Below are 23,134 nucleotides of genomic sequence, written 5' to 3'. Positions count from 1 at the left end.
TTCATATTTCAGGGGTGATGCCCAGGCACTCAATTTACTTTGACACCTAATCTGTCTGAGCAGCTCAGTTTAATCTCCTGTGTGGCAGAGCGCAGGCTGTTTCCTGCTAGCCCTTTGCAGCCTCTGTGTGAAAATCTCAGAGCTCTACTGTTGCCAGTCAGGACACAGCAGCTTACCAAAACCACCTCAGGGAATAGTAGACAGACTGCCAGAAGTCCAAAAACACATCCTTGTACTATTTGGACAACAGAGTTTCATTTCACATTAGGGATAATATTCAAAATAAAAATAAAAGAATGACTGACACACACAAGCCCCCTCTATACCTAGAGGATCCTCTGCTAAACACATCATGAGCATAGCCTCCCTGGCTTATCTCAGCACCCTAAGAGGTCAGTGATGTTTGGATTACACTTTGCAAATCAGAAAATTAAGCCTCAAAAATGCTAAGTAGCTTACCTAAAGTCAACAAACGTCTGTGCTGGAGCCAGGATTCAATCTCAAAGCTGGTGGTGAATCTGAAGGTTCTGTTTTGAACTACTACATTAAAACACCTTTGCTGAGACCCCAACCTATTTCAACGGATACAATTTGTAACATATGTGTAATTCATTTTGCCTCACAGGCAAATTAGAAAAGGGTTTTAAAAGCAAAAAAAAGAGAGAGAAAATATGTATCAGGAATGATGATACAGGCTTGTAATCACAGCGCTTGGGAAGCTAAAGCAGGAGAATTGTGACTTTGAGGACAGCCTGACCCAACACAGTTCAATGCCAGCAAGAGCTATGCTTTAATTCTATCTCAAAATAACAAAAGCATTTTTTTTAAAAAAAAGAAAAGTAAATTTGTATGTTGGTGATATTTCGTTTCTGATTGTGTTTTGGGTCTCTTTGAGCTTAGATACCTGGAAAATCTGCTAAGAAAGTGGTTCCTTCTTGAAGTCATTGTATGAGTGGAGATCCAGTTGGTCCCCACAGTGCTTGCTTTGAGACCAGAGATGCTTTTGTTGCCATGGACACCAGATTTCAACACACCACTGAGCACTGGAATCTATCCCATGCAAAGATACCAACCAGCAGATGGACACAGTAACATCTAACGGCACATTAATGCTATGGCCAATATTTCCTTTGTCACCTCTCATTTAGATGATGTGCTCACCAGTGAAGTCTGTTAAGGCTGGAGACAGTTTCTTTATGACTCAGATAACAATACCCACACTTCAACATGTAAAAGTCACTCATTGCTAGAGTTGTAGAATAGCTAAAGCTATTCATAAAGAAGTCTGATCTTATACAAAACAAATGGATTCAATGCTGTGATTTCATAAAAGGGAAATTTGCCCAAGTGTCTAGCACCCTACATATAAGTGGTATGGTAGTAGTAGTAGTAGTAGTACACACACACACACACACACACACACACACGCTTGGTTGTTTATTTTTCTGGAACAAACCATATAGCCAAAGGGTTAGGTACATAATTTAAAAATGTAAGTCATAGATCAGTTTCTGAAATTGAATCATGTTTAAAAGCAACTGGACATATCACATATTAGAGACTGTCAGTTCAGTTTAATCAAGGGATTGTTTACGCTCTATGAAAGATATAAAAAAAAGTCCCTTCTACTTGGATGAAATCTGTGTATTGTGTATCAGTCACATGATCAACACCAGTCATTACATTAACCAATGTAAGTGAAATTAGTCAACAAGTTAATAAGAAAGTCATATTTTATATAATAGAATATAAGAAATAATTTTCATATTTAGAGATTAATAAATTCAATTCCATTAAAGCCATATTCTTATAGAATAATGGTAGTTTGTTATTGGAAAAACTCAACACATTTAAAATTTCATATACTGACAAAGATTTTACTGTGTTTACTTTCCTAATTTATTCAGTAACAAAACAAAATTAACCAAGATAGTTCAAGTAATTGTAATGTAAAGAATACATTTTAGCTTTAGTAGAATAAATATAAACACATGAAAAGCTATAAATTATATCTAAACCTAAATGGGTTATTTTGTTTAATATTTTGACTTTATCATGTCTGTTAGATAAGCACATCAGAAAATTTTTAAAAATTAAAAGGAAAATGTTTAACTACCTTCAATTTCAGGTTGTATTGAGGGAGAAGCAATACTCTCTGTCATACAGGTAAAATTAACTGTACTATTCTAAAATGGGAAATGGTACTGAGCAGACATTTTCTACTTTATCTGGGATGTTCTAATAGAGCCTCTTCTTGTGTTATCATTAAATAATTCAAAATTTCTAGAATGTGGTTAATTAGGCCCTTTAATAACAAAACCACTGGGCAGTGGTGGCACACGCCTTTAATTCTAGCACTTAGGAGGCTGTGGCAGGCTAATCTCTATGAGTTTGAGGCCAGCCTGGTCTGCAAAGTAAGTTCCAGAACAGCCAGGACTGTTACACAGAGAAACCCAGTCTCAAAAAAGCAAACAAGAAAAAAAGAACCAAACCTCCTGGGGCTGAGAAGATGGCCTAGGGAAGAATAGTACTTCCTATGCAAGCATAGGGACCCAAATTTGAATCCCCAGCATCACATAAAAGTTATGCACTTATAAGCCCAGCACTGGGGGCTGTGGATAGGTGATCCTGGGAGCTAGTTCACTGGCCAGCCATTCTAGCTGCAAAAGGAAGCTTCTGATTCAATGAGAGGCCCTGCCTCACAGGAATAAGCATACGAGCAATAGCAAGATGTAATGCTGTGGTCTCTGTATACGCATGCACACACTCACTCACATACATGCACGATACACACAAACAACCTACACAGTTCCCCTCACTACCCACAATTTTTTTTAAAAAATACAGAAAAAAAGATGAAAAAAAACATACTCAATGGAAAAAGCACCCATGGAAAAAAGTTGATTCTTATTAAAGGACAATGATGAAACTCATGACACTTGGGGTAAATTAGTAAAACTTTTTGAGAGGAAATCCCATAAAACTGGGAGACTTTATATTCACAACTGTTTGACAGACCAGTGGCAGCAGCATTACAACACATAAGCTTACTCAAAAGGCAGAATTATGGGCCTCACAATAAACCCACCAATCCCAAATCTGACTTTGAACAATATTTTCAATTTGTGTGAATGCTAAAGTGTGAGAAACACAAACTAAGAATAGATATTATCAACCGCCTAGTGGAGTCTCATGTCTAATGTCTACCACTGCCCAATTGTATATTCTTCAACCTCCCTGGGCTTCAGTTTCCTCACTGGGTATTATGAATATAGTAATGGTGCCCATGTGGTAAGGTTGTTGATGATATTATATATTATATATATTCCAAGTCAAGATTCATAGAAATATAGAGTATAGTCACTGGTGGTTACCAGAGGAAAGGGAAGATGGACACAAGATAAATAAATTTAATAGGAAGAATAAGCTCTTGTAATGTAGCACAACAAATGTATATTGTTGATACTAATGTATTTGATGCTTCAAAATTGCTTAAAAGTAGACTGAAAAACACTCTCATAATGAAACATGAATATTTGTGATGATAGATGTGTTAATTAGCCCCATTTGCTCATCTGACAATGTACTGAAAAATTCAATTGTACTTGATACATATAAACAATTATTGTGACACTTAAAAACAAAAATTTGAAAATGAAGTTACACGTTACTACAGGAAAAATAGGAACATAATATATTCAAATTGTTTACATTAATGCATGTAAATAAGCGATTATGTTCTCTTAGTTTCTTTTTGCCTTTTAGCATTTAAAGGATATTCATTTGTAAGTGACAAATCATCTCAATCATAGACTCAACCCACTTTTTGGTAGTTCTATTATCAAGCAATTAGAACTCAGGTCTGGTCTACAATAACCCAATTTCCCCAACATTACTGTCATTTCAAGCCAATCTTTAAGCTTCACACAGGCAGTGTGCAATACGTGCCTGCTTTTAAAAATGTTGATTTCTCATATCCAAACATTGAGTTGATGTGGGAAAGTCTTCTGTTTTGTGTTGATTTCATTGGTTAATAAAGAAACTGCCTTGGCTCTTTAATAGGACAGAAAATTAGATAGGCGGAGTAGACAGAACAGAATGCTAAGAGAAAGAAGCCGAGCAGGCAGTCGCCATGATTCTCCCACCCAACACGGACGCAGGTTAAGATCTTTCCTGATAAGCCACAGCTCGTGGTGCTACACAGATTACTAAATATGGGTTAAAGCAAGATGTGAGAATTAGCCAATAAGAAGCTAGAACTAATGGGCCAGGCAGTGTTTAAAAGAATACAATTTGTATGTTATTATTTCTGGGGCTAAGCTAGCCGGGTGGGATCCGGGCGGGAACGTAGCCTGCCGCTCCCTACAACAGAGTGGCTGTTATTTCGTGGCATAAGCTAGCCAGGCGGCCAAGAGCTGGATGGCAGGAAGCAGCCCGCTGCTCCTCCTATAACATTGAGTGAAATCCTTTACCTATAAACTATTGGGTAAAAATCTACATGAACAGTAAGAGGACTCCTTTTCTACCATAGACATGCCCAACCTCATTTTATGCTTATCAGTTAGATGACCATCGAATTTTATAAAATTCTCTATTGAAAAGAATGTGAGAACAGGGGTAACCCCAAACTCAGGTGGTGGGAATGGAAATTGATGGTAAGGTTGTATTGTTGTTTGGTTTGTATTTTAAGAGAGAATCTTACGATGAAGATTGAGGTGGTTTGGAACTCACTATGTAACCCAGACTGGCTTCAAACTTGCAGCAATCCTCCCATGTCAGCCTCCCTTGACAAAGCACTTTTAAAAATAATCTGATCATCTCCAGCAAATAAAAAACACATGTGTAAACTTTGACTCAATCTTAAAAATTGTTTACTACATGCACACTTGAAAAGGTAGATTGATGTGTGATGTCCTTCTGTGTTTTGCTTTTATTGGCTAATGAATAAATCTATTTCAGCCAATGGCTTAGCAGAGTAAAGCCAGGTGGGAAATTTGAACAAAGATATAGAAAGTAGGTGGAGTCAAGGAGATGCCATATAACTGCTGAAGGAGACAGAGACCAGAACCTTACCAGTAGGCCACAGCCTCATGGTGATACACAGATTAATAGAAATGGGTTAGTTTAAGATGTAAGAGCTAGCTAGAAGTACACCTGAGTCATCGGTCAAACAGTGTTATAATTAATATAGTTCCTGTGGGATTATTTGGATCTGTGCAGTTGGGAAACAAATGAGTAGTCTCCATTTATAGTAGATAACAAACATATAGAAAGATGAATATAAACACTATTTGTATATATACATGTGCATTCTTTTTAGCATTACTATTGATATAATTAAAAGGGAAAAAGAAACTAGGAAATGTTAGTGTTCATCAATAAGTTTAAGTCATATTATAGTCGCATAGAACCAAAATAAAGAGATATTTCTCTAAATAAGATTGGCAAAGATGCCTGAAGTGTATTACACAAAAAAGCAAGCTATAGAGTACATATATAATATGATCATTTGTTTGGAATGAAGAGATGGCTTAAAGTACAGATTGATTTTGCTGAAGACCAAAAATTTCCAGCACCAAAATCAAAGCAACTCACAACTGCCTGCAACTCCAGTTCAAGGAGGATCTGACCCCTATATTCTCCTATAGTGCCTACATACATGTGTGAATACATGCATGCACGTGTGCATAAACACATACAACTGGAGATGAAATAAATCTTAAAATATGATTATCCATGTAAGTAAAGAAAACACACTTATGAAATACACTTGTAAAAAAGGAAATTTAACATAATAGTCCATAGAAAGCTCATTTTATACTGGCTGATATAGCTTACCATATGCATGTAACAATAATGATTATTAAGAAAAATAAGGGCCCTATGTAAACTTCCAATTTAGGCTCTCTCTCATCATAATGTCTGGCTGTGGGTCTCTGCACCCATTCCCATCTGCTGCTGGAGGAAGACTCTCTGATGATGACTGGACAAGGCAATGATGTATAAGTATAGCAGAATATCATTAAGAATCATTTCATTAATTTTTTTTGGCCAGTTGTGTTTGGTTCTACCCTAGGTCTCTGAACTAAAACTTGGCTATCCAGTCTCTGGTTCCTGGACTCAATATGAGGGTTTTTTCCTTGTCTTACTGTATCATGGTGTGTGTGTGTGTGTGTGTGTGTGTGTGTGTGTGTGTGTTTGGTTGTTGTCTCTTGGAAGCCTGTTGTTTTCTGAAGGGAAATGGAGGAGGAGCAGATCTAGGGGAGAGGGGATGTTGGGGGAGCTGGGAGGAGTGGAGGAAGGGGAAACAATGGTAGAAATGTACTGCATAAGAAAAGAATCTATTTTCAATTAAAAAAAATAATAAACCTTTACATAATAAACAAAAAAAGAAAAATAGGGAATGTAAACAGTTTCTACTATAAAATTTATTTCTAATATTTACTAGCATACATTTTAATGAAGTTAATATCATAGCTTTTGTTTGAATAATAGCCAGCCAACAGCAAGATTAAGGCACTCTCCATTTGCCATGGGGCATAGAAATAACCTGGAAAGGGAAGGGAAACTCTAACAACAGGAAATCTGAGCAAATGAAGGTGATAAGTCACAGACAGATCATGTCAAGAGAAGCCAAAGGGCAGACAGCTTGGTAACCTACCAACAGCCATTGCATTCTCTCCCTTTCTTGTCAAAACCTGTGCCCAATTTTAAAGGTTAGAAATGAAAGAGAATTAGTGCTCTCAGTCTTCCCTAAAATCTAGAACTGGCCAGGGACCAAGTGATAGGCAATGAGTCAGAACAAAAAGTCTTCTAGTATAGAACATTCTAAATGATTTAAAAAAAAAAAGATGCTGGGAAAAGCCACAGACATTCCCCTCTCTTCTTGTTATACAAGAGCATGATGCTTGGAATAGCAACGACCATCTTGACTATACAGTAATGACATAGCTCACATAGGAGAACAAGTGAAAATATGCTAGGAAATGCTGGTGTGGGTTCTCTTAAGTCTCTTTGGTTAACCAACCTACGAACGGCTTAGCTCTATACTTTTGTTAAATGGTATAATGAATGTTTTCCTCAGTCCAATCACAGTTCCCTTAGTTGGTAGTTACATATATAAATAAGTATATAAATACAACCTGATTAGTCAGTTTAAGGTTTCTTGTATGTATATAGTTTTCCCTAATTTTTGAGGCAGGAATCTCACTATGTTACATAAGCTGGCCTACAATTTCTGAGCTCAATGATTCTCCTGCTTCAGCTTCCTATGTGCTGGAACTATGGGTATATACCACTTACTACATCTGGATTCAGTCATGTTTTCTTGACCATTCTGTGATTCTAAGATAAAAGCATCCAATGTGATGGTGTGAATGAAGATGTCAATCCTATATGTTTGAATATTTGATCCCTAGGTCGTAGAACTGTTTATGAAGGATTAGGGGGTGTGACCTTGTTGGAGGAAGTACGTTATTAGGGGTGGGCTTAAAGATTTCAAACGTCCAAACTGGCCTCAAATTCGTGATCCTTATGTCTCTGCCTCTTCAGCAAACCCTAGATGTTCACTAGAAGTTACCTTATGCTGAGGACCCAATTAACACCTTTAAAATTTTTAAATCACAGCAGGAAGATCAAATATTGTATTGAGTATGATTTTCTACCTAATATTTGGAATTGCATTGGATTATATGTTAGTAGAAACAGAAAGGGCCACCATTACTTTTATTAAACAGCTACTATGTGCCAAGCAATAAGACAGGTGTTTTATCTAGTATATCACAGCAACTTCCAAATCAGTTCCCTTTGATTGCAAAAATGCAAAATAAATCTGTTTGCTAATTCATGTAAACAACTGAGCATTTCCTTTTAGCACAAATATAAGCTAGGCACAATGGCTTATATCTGTAATGCCAGCACCAGGGAGGGTGAGGTAGGAAGCCTGCTATGAGTTTCAAGCCAGCATAGACTACACAGTGAGTTAAAGGCCAGTAAGACCCAGCCTAAAAAATAACCACCCCCAAAAAATGTTGGGCCAAGTATGGGAGTATATGCCTTTAATCTCAACACTTGAAATAGAACCAGGGAGATCTCTGTGAATTCAAGGTCAGCATGGTACACATAACAAACTCTAGTCCTTCCAGGTTCATCTTAAAAACATCAATTAAATTAAAAAAATGCAGACTACAACCACCTACAGAAGTCATGGATATATATGTATCATACTGGAGTTGTTGAAGAAATCTCAGAGTATCACTGACTGACTCCTGTTTCAAATGTACCACAATCACAAGATTCACTGTATATCCTAATGTGTTAATCAAAAAGCACCCATGCAGCTGCATCACATTTTTTTAATGTTTTAGTCTTTGAATTGACTACAATGGGTTTCTTTTTGTAAATCTAAGTTTTAATTTATACATTCGTAGATGTTATCCTGCGAAGTCCTGAAAGTTCATCAGACTGACAAAGGAGGCGTTGGTGCAAAGAGGATTTTAAAAGAGCCACATAAACACTTTTTGCAGGTGTTGTGTGTGTATGCACGCTAGAGATCAAACTCAGGGCTTCTCACAACCTAATCAAACACACTTCCACCAAGAACTGCATCCCTATCTGTTGGGGAAGGTCGCTTGTTTATTCCTGGCTTCCCAGAACACAAAATAATCACTTAGAAACTATATTATTTGCAATATTGTTTGACCAATAGCTTAAATGTATTTCTGGCTAAGTCATATATCTTAAATTAACCCATTTCTATTAATCTGTGTATCATAATGTGACTGTGGCTTACCGGCAAGACTCGGTGTGTCTGTCTCTGCAGGTAGCTACATGGCTTCTCACTGACTCCTCCTACTCTCTCTATATATGTCTTTCAGCATGGCTTTTCTCTGTTAAGCCATTGCCCGAAAGCAACTTCTTTATTAACCAATGGCAATAAAAGATATTCACAGCATACATCACCTCCCACATCACCTATTCCCTTATCATTCTTAATATTGACAATCTACTCAATAGTCAGAAAATCAGGAACGTTTTTTCAAAAGATCAATATACTCTTGTAAAAACACACAACAAATTCAGTCACATAACTTTGACTTCTTTGGCACCAAGGGATCTGATTTTAATTTACTCCTAACTGGGAACCTTCCTTGCCTTTGAGCTTTCTTATCTCCTATTCATTTATTAGAGACCTCTAAGCCTGAATGGTTTGGTCCTTGTGGGCCCCTATGCCAGAATGGCTGCTGCTAGGGCAGCCTCTTAATTCTCATGCTCCAGTTGTGAGACATAACATGCCTTCACAAAGGAGCCTTTCTACCATAGGCTCCCAAACAGTAGCTCTGCCTTCTCTCACCTGTCCCATTCCCCACCTTAGTTCCTGTTTACTGCCTTCAGATCATTTCTTACAATCAGTTCGTTTTTTTGCTCTTCTCACTGTTAAATCTCAGCATCTAGTATGGTGCTTGGTATAGCAGAAAAATCTAATTAATACTCGCTTAATGAATGAAGAAAAGTTCAATGAAGAATTGTTTTGTAGGGCTCTGTTTATTTGATTTTTAAAAAAGAATTCTTATTAATCCAATTACAAAAGTGGAAGTTTAGGCTCAGAGTTTTGAAGCTATTTGTACAAAATCATTGAGTGACAGAGTTACTTTCATTAACACCCTAGATTTCCCTTAATCCCTCTACCATCCTCCCTATATCTCCACCAACCAGTAAAAGGCAAAACAGACTGACAGCAAATATTTATGACACAATTTCTTGGGACTTCACTAACCCATTGTATAAGACTATGTGTCTTACACACTTCAAATCCCCTTTCTTTAAGTATTTTCAAGACGGTTGAATTCACTGGAAATATGTTAAGTACATTGAGTGATTCAGTATCTCTCTATCTCTCTCTCTGTGTGTATGTGTAGAGAGAGAGAGAGAGCAAGCACGTTTTAAACATTTATCAATTATATGAACACAAATGGAAACTTCAAAAACTTAAATGAACAACCTAAGAATGTAACAAATTAGATAAGCCCAGAGGAAGTATTGATGTATGAAAATATAGACAGTATTGTATTCTAGAGCATGTAATCCATAATTCTGGTCTGATGCTTTCTAGTATAAGAAAGTGAGAAGTACAATCAGCCACAAGACATATTTCAAAGACTAACTGATTCTATCAATTGTAAAAAGAACACAACTATTTGTTTCCACCTCCTGAGACAAATTCCTTTGTGGGTCCTTATAATGAAAGGGGTATGATATTGTAATGAGAATTCTAAACTATAGCCTCATAAATCAATACATCAAGCTTCATATAATGAAGTGTTGCAGCATGAATTAACAGTCATGGCTGGTGTGACACCCAAACCCACGCAGCATCATATTGCCTTATTATCTAAACTGTGATCTATGAATCAACCCTATCAGTCCTACCTAGGAACTTGTTAGAAATGCAGAATATCAGATCCTCTCCCAAGGCTAAATCAGAATGTTTTCTCTATTTTACTATATATTTATAATATTTATGGCAATTTCTCTTTATATTGCAGAAAAGATATACAGGTGATTCCTATGCAAAATATGTTTTTCTAAAGTACTGATCTAGTGGGTCATTTTGATTTGAATAAGAATTTGTAAGGACCTATAATTTATTCAATTCATTTATTTCAATAGATATTTGCTGAGAACCCAGAAGTAGGAAAGGCTTTCTTTAAACATAGCTTCAGAAGCATTAGCATAAGGGAAATTTTGATAAGACATACCATTTTAAAGGTAGGTTGGCAATGCAAGCCACATAGTATACGGATAATATTTGCACCATTACAAAAGAAGAGTTAGGTGCCTACATATGTGCTAGGCAATTGTTAATATTGAAGCTACAACGACATAAAAATATCTCCATCCTATGGAATTTATAGTCTGATTAGTGAAGACATCAATAAACAAACTGAATAAAAAACAGGAAAGGGGGTAATTTTAAATTTTAAATGAAGCTGAGAGGTAATGCCTCACTCAGGAGGTAAAGACCTATCCAAGGTCATGGAGCTAGCTATAAAAATATCTAGAGGAAGTGTTCCAGGCAGGGAGAACAGAGAGTCCAAACACCCTGAGACAAGAGAATGCCTAAAACAACACAAGGCCAGTGTGGTTATTAAACATGAGTAAGAAGCAAAGTAGGTACGCAAGAGGCTTCATCATGTGAGGCCTTATCGGCCATTTTCATTGTCACTGGTTTAACTATGAGATAGGAAGCCACTGGAGAAAAGGCAATAGGGAGCCACTGAAGGATGCTGAGCAGGAAAATGACGTAATGAGAAGTGTGTTTAAGAAGCTAGCTTTTTTTAAAGGGTGGATGAATGGCTTAGTGGGGGAAAAACTAACTCAGAGTGATTCATTCATTACTTATTACGTGGCACAGATGTGTCAAATAAAGTGAGAAGCTCTAAACTAGGGTGATAACTATGGGAAATGGCAGAGGAAGGTGAATGTAAATGACATTGAATGAAAAAAAGATACTGGGACACAATGGCAGATTATTTATAGAAAAATGACACAAGTTAGAAATTCAATTTAATCAAGGTTCACGGATCATCTACTGAGAGAAAAGCTGTCTGCTGGCAAGGAGTTAGGGAGGGGAAGGCGCGCCAGTCTCTGCCCTACACATTCAGAGCCTCAAATTCTTGGATTGCTGAAATGGAGGCAACTGATCTAACAAATTAAAAGCTGTTCTTTCAAAATCTTCAGAGCTGGTTCTCTTGTTCCTTCTCCCAGGGACAGACAGAGAACCTCAATTTGATTAGCACAAAAAGACAGATCCGATTTGGCAGGAGGGTAGAAGAAAGGTCTTAAATGCTTTTGTGGGGCAGGGCTTTCAACTGGTTTTGGAACACCAGTTTCTGTGCACAGCCCTCCTAGTCTTTTGGTTGATTTTCCACTCTGCCATTCTATTATGGAAAAAAAGACTTGAAGGCATGGGCAAAAGAATAAACAGGCTTAAGGAAAACAACTGGGGGATTTTTAAAAAATTGCCTACCATCAGACTGCAGGGTTGGGGAAGCAGATGCAAATGTAATGCAAATGATATGTAAATCTCTCTGTGGCCTTCTAAATGGTTTTCTACAACTGGAAGGGCCTTTGGGAAACAGCTAGCAGATAACAATGACTCAGAAGCAGAGCAAACTATTTCAAGACAACTTTATCACATGGCCCTTGGCTGCCCTGCTAGCTTGGTGCATCCTTCAGCATTTTTCCTCTTCACTTGAATCAATCTCATCTGATGTAAATTTTTTTAAAAAAGAAGTCTGCTTGCTTACTGGTTTTCTAAGCTTATTATACTTTTAAGTCACGCCATAGTCCTTTATTTTTTCTCCAAATGCCTTTCTCACCATATCTAGCCAAGTTAAATGTGCTGCTTTCTCCCTAGAACAGAACATTGTTACAGTGAATTATGAATGAATGTGCCTCCCTTTCATTTCTAATTACTATGAGGCTTTATAGGTTTTTTTGTTTAATTCCCACAACTCCACAGGAACTGGCACATTTTCTGCTAACATATACATGCTATATTCAAAGGCAATTTAAGAAAAAAAATGCCTGCATATATAGTTGTGAAACGGAATTGCTTTCAAGGAGTCCCTGAAAAACTGTTTATTAAGAAAAGCTTCCTGGTCACAAATGCTGTGGCTTTGGTCAACCTAACTACTGATTTTAAAATGGAAGGGAAAAAAACACGCTTTTGATCAAAGTGACCATATTTCTGTCTACACTTAGCTATTTAAAAAGACTATACTCTCATCAGATACACATTTATTAAGAGTCCTAGGATGAATTTAATAGTAAATAGCACAGTGCACACATCAGACCTACGCCTGAGCAGCTTGGTCACAGGCCCAGGAGACCAGAAGCAACTTTCTTGCACATCAGTCCTAAAGTCCTGTTACTTTTTTAGACTCCTAACATTTAAGGGTGCTTTTGCTAGTACAGTCAAAAGAAAGAAAATAACTTTCCCCCCATTTTTAAACACTCGCTTTTAAGGGCCACAAGGTCAGCCCCCCAAAAAAGCTATGGGGCAAAGAGGCATCTGAAGTGATGCAACCAAGTTCACTGCACAAAGGGGAACAAAGCAAAAAGCCAAGTAATCCAGAGAACGATTGTGGGGACAAAGAAAGGGGGAAAGGACGGACAAAAGCAGAAGGGACTGAAGAAAGCACAGCTCCAGACAAAGAAGTAACGAAGAAGAGATGGGGGATGCACAAACAGGGGTGGTGCTCCTGGCGTCGGGGAGTCCCAGAAAGCCAGACCCCCCGCAGGGCGCGGGCAGCCGGGCGAGCGCCCTCCGGCGGCCGGGGCAGCCAGCGTCTTACCTCCTGGGCGAGTTTCTGCTTGAGTACCAGCGCGGCCCACGAACAGCTCGTCGGAGCCGCACTCCAGGAAGGAGACCAGTGCACAGACGGCGCACAGAGCCCGGAACTTCCCGAGGGGCTGCACGTAGTCGGAACGGCCCAGGGCGTGGTACACGAGCGTGGCCACCGCGTGCACGCCCGCGCCCCCGAGCAGGAAGGCAGCGCGGGTGTTGGCGTCCGGCTCGCCCCACTCTTCGGAGCGGGAGCACGCGTCGATGAGGCGCTTGGCAGAGCGCAGGTAGCGCTCGCGGGCCCCGGCGAAAAGCGGGCTTTGCGAGACGTGGTAGAGCATGTAGGCCACCCCGGCCACGCCACTGTACAGACCCCCCTGGAAGCTGCTGCCCGCCGGTGTCGCCCCTCGAGCCTCAGCGCCGCCCCCCAGCGGGGGCAGCTCCTGGAGGATGCGTTCGATGGTGGAGGTGACCAAGGGCGCCACAGCCTCCTCGCACTGGCCAGCCAGCAGGCTGCCCTGGTAGTCATCGAAGCGGTTGGCGAAACAGCGCTTGGTGTCCATGCTGTCGCCTGTGGCCCCCCAATGTCGAGCTGGGGACCTTTGGAGGGAGCGCCCTGCAGCCCGGCACAGCACCTCCTGCTCTCTGAGATGATCGGATGGCTGTAGATGCGGTAGGGGGGGGGGGGGGGATGGAGGGAGGAGGGTGAGACGGGAGGTGACAAGAAGAGGTGGACGCAAGGAGGGATCACGGAGCGGGTGGCCAAGTGGGGCAACGGGCTGCTGCGCGGCTCCCGAGTGGCCCGAGAGAGCACGGGGAATGCTTGTCGCTCGTCCCCACTCCCGGAGGCCGCGCCCTCGCCGAGCCGACCCCTCCTGCGCCGCCTCAGCTCCTCGGCTCTCCAAGGGGCCGAGGTGATCTCCTCAGGCAGGACCCACGCGGGGCCCGCGCCACTCCTCCCGCTCCGCCCTCGGCTCCTCCCCTCCCTGCAGAAAGCCTGGGACGTGCAGGACACGGATCAGGAATGCTGAGGCTGGCCGTCAGCACACCTGGCAGCAGAGGTGATGACTTCCAGTCCCTTGTGTACTCCGAGACTTTGCCTGGGGTCAGCACCAGCAGCTCCTGGGAGCGTGGTAAAAACGCAGCGCCGCAGGTTTCTCCTCAGACCTAGTCAATCAAAAGTCAAAATATACAGCAAGAGTCCTAGGTTAAAGCATCCACAATAAAGTTTGTGAAGCTGCTGAACTAGGCTAAAGTACCAGAGAACACACAGCTGGGAGTCGCCTTTCAAGCTTGGACACAGTGGCGTTCTCAGTCAAAATACCTCAATACTAAGAACAGCAATAGTGTGTGACTGGTAGTGTGGAACTTGGTTTGTGTTTTCCAAAGGAGCATGAAAACTCCTTGCTTGCCTTCTAATATATTGTTTTGCTGGGCGTGCACAAGAATAAAAGCCCAAATAAGCACACTATATTGGAAACTCCTTACCTACATCTTTCCTTGCTCTATTTCCCTGTACCCTCATGAAATTAGAAAAAGGCAAAAAAAAAAAAACACCTTTAGATCATTAGCTCGTTAATACATGGTGGCTAAAGCATGGGGAACAAATTGAATTCTTCCTTAGTTCGCTGTTCATGTCTCTCCCCCTTTGGTTCCCTCCTGTTTCTCCTCCACAAGTGTTATTCCCAGTCTAGTCTCCTGTGTGCTTTGAAACTTCATAATAGAGTAACTACACACTTCCAGACACCTTGAGGGATGTACTGGGGTGAAAAAGACAAAAAATAAACACAGTATATTTGTCTTTCTTCTGTTCAGCTCTTTTTAACTAACTCTTCTCTTTGGAAAGTATTCACTACTGAAGGCAAAGAGGCCTCCTCTCTCAAGGGGATTTTTGTTTTCCTAGAGGCTGTATAGGTACAAGTTCCTCATAGGAAAATTTCTGAAACTGTGCAGAAAGCAACTACTTCACTCATTTTAAGAACCTGTTTTGATTGGAAGCATATTTATCTCAACAGGACCAACGATTACCGTGTATGAATCAAATCCTAATGATCCATTTTCAATAAGAGGTGTGTTTAGAGCTCTCCAGAGAATCAGAATAGCAGGTGGCACTAGGTCCCTGTCTATCTTAGATGGCAGCTGCTGCCTGCTTTTCTAGGTGTTCTCAGTTCATCCTTAGGTTGAAAAGTTACAGGCAGTCTGTGAGATGACCCAGCCTATACATCAGAAGATGAGGGAATCTGGATGGGAGAGTTGGGTCAGTAGTTAACAGCACTTGCTACTCATGCAAAGATTTCCAGTTCAGTTGCCAACACCCACATAGTGACCCACAACTCTCTTACTCCAGTTCCAGGGGACCCAATGCCCTCTCCTGGCCTTTGAGAGTGCTGGATACACACATAGTGAACATTCGTATATGTAGACAAACACTCATATACACAAAATAAAAATAAGTCTTCTAAGCGTAGAGAAAGAAAATCATGGAATCTAAAGCCTCAGGATATAAATTAGATAAGGTTTTGTATCTTGAACCCATAGGATGGGGAATTGGGATGAGAATGAAATTAAACAGCAGAAAGACTGGACCTCCCTGAGGAGCTCAGCCAGTAAGGACTTCGGCGGGCAGGGAAATGTTACTGGGACTAGAAAAACTGGTTTTTTACACCAAATTGGTGCACTAGCCATCTTTGACTGACTTTGCAAGGTCAAAAACTAAAGTGCTTCATTTTTCTATTCTTAGTCTCCCATAAGCTCATTAAGAGGGAGGATCGTTATTTCTTACAATGTAAGGGAATTCAAGGAATTTCTGTATTTGATAAAAGAACACCTAGGTCTCTAGAGAGTAGAGGACACATCCTGCCCCACCTTTGTGTGTTCTGTCGTCTCTTCCCAACACTTTAGATAAGAACAAAGAGGTGCAAAACAGTGCTTTAGATGGCAGAAGATGTGTATTCCCCTTGTTCTAGCTAGAATAAAGAAGAGAACAGAACCCCAGAATTAGCAAAAAAAAAACAAATTCTTTTTCCTCCACTTCCATCCGTAATTCTATCCAGAGCTCCCAATGGCACCTGATTTATAAGGACAAGAGTTCTTGACTTCCCTTCTTCTCTTCAAGGGTTTTGAGTGCCCTCCTCTCTATTATAGCTTGAACAAAAGTAATAAATATCTTCTATCATCTAAAACTGCAATTACAGGATTAACATAAGAATTTCTGGTCCTTTATATAATTTCTTTTCTGTTTGCCTTTTCCTATTTACAAGCGAGTTCCTCACTTCTCAAGTTCATTGATGTCTCCAACGGCTCTTACAATACAGAAAAGCTTCTCTAACTCTCAGACTATATTCGACCAAAAGGGGAAAATAGAAAAATCCACGTTGAAAGAAAAGTTGCCTAAGACTTACAACAGAAAAAGGGAGGAGGCTTGATTCCTCCTGCTCCTCTTCCTCTTTTCCCTCCTCCTCTTCCATCCTTGAGATAGAGTCTCTCTACATAGCCCTGGCTGCTTTGGAAGTCCCTACATAGACCAGACTGGCCTCAAACTCACAGAGATCTACCTGCCTCTGCCTTCCCAGTTCTGGGATTAAAGACGTGCATCACTGCTCTGGCAAGTGGAATATTTTTTAAGGCTCTGTAAAATATTAATTTTCTACAATGTGCCATCTATGTAATTTGGATTCAACTCTTGTTTAACGAAATGAAACAAGAAACAGCAAGAAGAGAGAAAGAAAATTATTGTAAATGATGCAAATATGAAATTATATTTTGGTTAAAACTGCATAAAGAGAATATTCTAGACAGGTATGTATTATGTATCATCAAATGATATTTTGTCCTAGGACTGAAAAATAATGAATGAGGACAAAATCAAGAAAGCTTAAACCCCAAATGAAAAAAGATGCAGAGACCCACAACTAGATAGACATTATGCGAAAAGAGAGTCTAAATTTAAGGTCTCCATCAAATCCCTCCCCTCAGAGCTCAGGAAACCCCAGAGAAGTGGAGACAGAAACAATCTAAGAGGAAGAGGGAATGGGGGACATCAGGAAAACAGGGCTCTCTAAATCAACTAATCAAGGCACATATGCACCCATAGAGACTGAAGAGGCAACCAGAAGGCCTTTATGGGTCCTGTATATATTATATATATTAGTTTAATGCTTTATGGTACTCCTGACTGTGAGAACAAGTGGATCTCTGAAACATTTGCATGCTCTTGGGACTCTTCTCCTCCTGTGGGGTTGCTGTGTCCAACTTCAATATGAATATTTGCTTAATCTTATTTGTCATTATCTTATTTGGTTATTATCTCCTAGAAACCCTTTTTTTCTAATGAGAGACAGAAAGAGAGTAGTTCCAGAGTGGAGAGGAGGAGGAGAGTAACTAGGAGGAGTAGAGGAAGGGGATACTATAATCAGAATATATTGTATGAGAAAGAATGTACTTTTTTATTGTTTTTATTGAGCTATATTATTTCTCTGCTTCCCTCCCTTCCTACCCCCTCCCCAGCTGCCCTCTCCCATGATCCCCACGCTCCAAATTTACTCAGGAGAGCTTGTCTTTTTCTTCTTCCCATGTAGATTAGATCCATGTATGTCTCTCTTAGGGTCCTCTTTGTTATCTAGGTTCTCTGGAATTGTGAAATGTAGGATGATTTTTCTTTGCTTTATGTCTAAAAGCTACTTTTGAGTGAGTACATATGATATCTGTATTTCTGGGTCTGAGTAACCTCATTCAATATGATGTTTTCTAGATCCATCCAAATTTGCCCACAAATTTCAAGATGTTATTGTTTTTTTCTGCTGGGTAGTATTCCATTGTGTAAATGTACCACATCTTCTTTATCCATTCTTCGGTCCAGTCAAGGGGCATTTAGGTTGTTTCCAGGTTCTGACTATTACAAATAATGCTGCTGTGAACATAGTTGAGCACATGTCCTTATGGTATGATTGAGCATTCTTTGGGTATATACTCAAAAGTGGTATTGCTCGGTCTTAAGGAAGGTTGTTTGCTAATTTTCTGAGAAATTGCCATACCAATTTCCAAAGCAGCTGTACCAGCTTGCATTCCCACCAGCAATGGAGGAGTGTTCCCTTTCCATATCCTCTTTGCCATTAGTGTTTTTGATCTTGGCCATTCTGACAGATATAATATGGAATCTTAGAGTTGTTTTGATTTGCATTTCTCTGATGACTAAGGATGTTGAGCATTTCCTTAAGTGTCTTTCAGCCATTTTAGATTCCTCTGTTGAGAGAGTTCTCTGTTTAGGTCTGTAATCCATTTTTTATTGGATTATTTGTTCTTTTGATGACTAATTTCTTGAGTTCTTTGTATATTTGGAGATCAGCCCTCTGTCCGATGTGGGGTTAGTGAAGATCTTTTCCCATTCTGTAGGCTCTCACTTTGTCTTATCGACCGTGTCCTTTGCTTTATAGATTTTCAGTTTCAGGAGGTCCATTTATTAATTGTTTCTCTCAGTGTCTGTGATACTGGGGTTATATTTAGGAAGTGATCTCCTGTGCCAATGCATTCAAGTGTACTTCCCACTTTCTCTTCTATAAGGTTCAGTGTGGCTGGCTTCATGTTGAGGTCTTTGATCCATTTGGACTTGAGTTTTATGCATGGCGATAGATATGGATCCATTTTCATTGTTCTACATATTGATATCCAGTTATGCCAGCACCACTTGTTGAATATGCTTTCCTTTTCCATTTGATATTTTTTACTCCTTTGTCAAAAATCAAGTGTTTGTAGGTGTGTAGATTGATATCAGGGTCTTCAATTCAGTTCCATTGGTCCTCCTGTTGTTTTTATGCCAATACCAGGCTGTTTTCAGTACTGTAGCTCTGTAGTAGAGTTTGAAGTCAGGGATTGTGATGCCTCCAGTTCTTTTATTGTACAGGATTGTTTAGGTTACCCTGGGTTTTTTGCTTTTCCATATGAAATTGAGTATTATTCTTTGAGGTCTATAAAGAATTTTGCTGGGCTTTTGCTGGGAATTGCATTGAATCTGTAGATTGCTTTTGGTAAGATTGCCAAGAACATGGGAGATCTTTCCATATCCTGGTGTCTTACTCAATTTTTTTCTTCAAAGATTTAAAGTTTTTGTCATACAAGTCTTACACTGGTTTGGTTAGAGTTACTCCAAATCCAATAGAGTTATGCTATTTGTGGCTATTGTGAAGGGTGATGTTTCTCTGATTTCTTTCTCAGCCCATTTATCATGTGTAAAGGAGGGCTCCTGATTTTTTTTAGTTAATCTGCTACATTACTGAAAGTGTTTATGAGTTGTAGAAGTTCCTTGGAAGAATATTTAAGGTAACTTGTGTAAACTATCATATCATCAGCAAATAGTGAGAGTTTGACTTCTTTTCTTATTTGTATACCCTTGATCTCCTTTTGTTGTCATATTGCTCTAGCCAGAATTTCAAGAACTATATTGAATAGATATGGAGAGAGGACATCCTTGTCTTGTTCCTGATTTCAGTGGGATCGCTTTGAATTTCTCTCTATTTAAGTTTGATGTTGGCTGTTGGCTTGCTGTATATTGCCTTTATTATGTTTAGGTATATTCCTTGTATCCCTGCTCTCTCAAAGACCTTTATCATGAATGGATGTTGTATTTTTGTCAAAGGCTTTTTCAATATTAATGAGATGATCATGTGGTTTTTTTTTCAGTTTGTTTATATGGTGGATTACATTGGCAGATTATCATATGTTGAACCCTCTCTGCATCTCTGGGATAAAGCATACTTGGTCATGGTGGATAATTTTTCTGATGTGTTCTTGGATTCGGTTTGTCAGTATTTTATTGAGTATTTTTGTACCAATATTCATGAGTGAGATTGGTTTGTAATTCTCTTTCTTAGTAATGTCTTTATGTGGTTTGGGTATCAGTGTAATTATAGCCTTATAAAAAGAGTTTGGCAATGTTCCTTCTGTTTCTATTGTGTGGAACAATTTGAAGAGTATTGTTTGATGTGAGATTCTCCTCTGTATGTTGTGATACCATTGGTTAATAAAGAATCTGATTTGGGCCTATTGCAATGCAGAATAGGGCAAGGCAGAAATTCCAAGCAGATAGAGGAGGAGAGAATAGGCAGAGTCAAAGAGAAGTCATGTAGCCACTGCAGGACACAGATGCCGGACAGAGCTTACAGGTTAGCTACAACCACGTGGTGATGCACAGATTAATAGAAATGGGTTGATTTAAGATATAAAAGCTAGCCAATAAGAATTGTGAGCTAATAGGCCAAGTAGTGTTGTAATAATACTGTTTCTGTGTGATTATTTCAGGAATGGGCGGCCGGGAAATGAACAAGCAGCCTTTGACAACAATTGGTATTAGCTCTTCTTTGAAAATATTGCAGAAATCTGCACTAATGTCATTTGGTCCTGGGCTTTTTTTTTCTTTTCTTTTCTTTTTTTTTTTTTTGATTGGGAGACTTTTGATGACTGTTTCTATTTCTTTAGAAGTTATAGGCCTATTTAATTTGTTTATCTTGTCTTGATTTAATTTTAGTAAGTGGTATTTATCCAGAAAATTGTCCATTTTCTTTAAGTTTTCCAATTTTGTGGAGTACAGGTTTTTGAAGTATGTTATGATGATTCTCTGGATTTTCGCCATGTCTGTTGTTATGTCCCTCTTTTCATTTCTGAATTTGTTAAATTAGGTATTCTCTCTCTGTCTTTTGGTTAGTTTGGATAAAGGTTTGTCTATTTTGTTGATTTTCTCAAAGAACCAACTCTTTGTCTCATTGATTCTTTATATTTTTTCTTTGTTTATATTTTGTTGATTTCTGCTCTCAATTTGATTATTTCCTGTCGTGTAGTCCTCCTAGGTGAGTTTGTGTCTTTTCTAGTACTTTGTGTAGGATTGGATTTGTGACTAGGTATTGGTTAAATCTGGTTCTGCCATGGAATGTCTTGTTTTGTCCTATGGTAATTGAAAATTTTGCCAGGTATAGTAGTCTGGGCTTGTATCCATGGTCTCTTTATGTCTGCATAACATTTGTCTAGGACCTTCTGGCTTTCATTGTTTCCACTGAGTCATGTGTAATTCTGATAGGTCTGCCTTTATATGTTACTTGATTTTTTTTCTTTGCTGCTCTCAATATTCTTTCTTTATTCTGTACATTTATTGTTTTGATTTTTTTATGGCAAGGGGACTTTTTTTGGTCCTGTCTATTTTGTGTTCTGTAAGCTTCTTGTATTTTCATAGTCATATTTTTCTTTAGGTTGGAAAAGTTTTCTGTAGGCAGAGGCTGTTCATTCATTCCCAGCTGCCCAAACCCAAAATAATCACACAGAAACTATATTAATTACAGTACTGTTTTGCAAATAGCTTAGGAGTATTTCTAGATAGCTCCTACATTTTAAACCAACCCATTTCTATTATTTTGTGTATTACCATGAGACTCGTGATTTACTGGCAATGTTCTGGGGCAACTGTCTCCCTTGGCAGCTACATAGAGTCACCCTGACTCCACCTACTCTCTATTTCTATCTCCGTTTGGATTTCCTGCCTGGCTGTACTCTGCTAAGACATTGGCTAGAACAGCTTTATTCAGTAACCAATAAAAGCAACACATATACAGAAGGACATACCACATCAGTTTTCTTTTATAATTTTGTTGAATATATTTTTTGTGCTTATGATTTGGACTTCTTCTTTTATCCCTATGATTCTTAAGTTTGGTCTTTTCATGGTGTCCCATATTTTCTGGATATTTTGTGTTAAGCTTTTGTTAAATTTAACATTTTCTTTGACTGATGAGTCTCCTCTATCGTATCTTCAGCACTTGAGATTATCTCCTCCATCTCTTGTATTCTGCTGTTTACACTTACATTTGTGGTTTCTGATCATTTCCCCATATTTTCTGTTTCCAGAATTTCTTCAGTTTGTGTTTTCTTTATTGTCTCTATTTTGGTGTTCAAGTCTTTAATGTTTCTTTCATCTGATTGATTTTTTTTCATGGTTTTCTTTAAGGGAATGGTTTATTTCTTCCAATTTTTTGTTTGTCTTTTCCTCCATTTCTTCAAGAGAATTTTTCATTTCCTCTTTAAGGGCCTCAAACATTCCCCTAAATTTATTTTTTAGGTCATTTTCTTCTGCTTCATCTATATTGGGATGTTCACGTCTTGCTGTTATAGAGTCACTTGGTGCTCTTGGAGTTCACTCTGCAATGCTGGAGGTTGTTCGGGCCTGTTCTCCCAGAGGTCACTTGCTTGGACCTGCTCCCATGAAGGTCCCTGGTTTGGGCCTTTTCCCGTGAACATCACTCACTCAACCTACTCCCGTGGATGTCCCTGGCTCAGATCTGCTCCCACAGAGGTCTCTGGTCTAGACCTTGTCCCATGGAGGTCGCTGCCTCATACCTGTTCCTCTGGAGGTCACTGACTCCAGCCTGCTCTGGTAGAGGTCGCTGGCCCAGGCCAAGAATATATTTTCAATAAAAGGGGGAAAAGAGAGAAAAAAAACTTAAAGCCAAGTTACAGAAATCCTGAATGACTTTATGAAAGATGACATTTAAGGGTGATAGATATTTGATGATTAGAGTTTATTAAAATTCCTAAGGTTATATTAATCTATAGATGGTAACATAAGTGTGTGGAAGATGTAGGACTTGCCAAAATATAAAACAAAAATTTAATTAAGAAACAAACCTCAGATGAATGGTGTTCTAAGATGACAAAAGTATCCAAATAAACTTTAAAGAATTTTATAAGGTAAAAGAACTAAAATATTTACTTAGGATAATGGACCACCTCTCTGGATAGATGAAGGAT

General features: G+C 39.2%; 1 protein-coding gene across 1 annotated transcript in view; it reads right to left on the bottom strand.

Annotated features, from left to right (window-relative positions):
* The window catches only part of LOC121442678 (lanC-like protein 3), a 104,282-nt gene extending 90,288 nt beyond the window's left edge, over nt 1-13,994 (bottom strand). Inside the window, exons 1-2 of the mRNA XM_041644289.1 lie at nt 13,386-13,994; nt 302-318 (exon numbers count right to left, since the gene is read on the bottom strand). Coding sequence (XP_041500223.1) covers nt 302-318; nt 13,386-13,911 — 543 coding nt within the window. The 5' untranslated portion in view covers nt 13,912-13,994. The remainder of the gene's footprint in view (nt 1-301; nt 319-13,385) is intronic.
* Between the last annotated feature and the right edge of the window lie 9,140 nt (nt 13,995-23,134).

This window comes from Microtus oregoni, unplaced genomic scaffold (assembly GCF_018167655.1).
Source record: "Microtus oregoni isolate MIOR12 unplaced genomic scaffold, Mior012 000092F_ref0000046, whole genome shotgun sequence".
NCBI lineage: Eukaryota > Metazoa > Chordata > Mammalia > Rodentia > Cricetidae > Microtus > Microtus oregoni.
The sequence above is the reverse complement of the archived record's forward strand: the minus strand, read 5'-3'. Positions and strand labels throughout refer to the sequence as shown.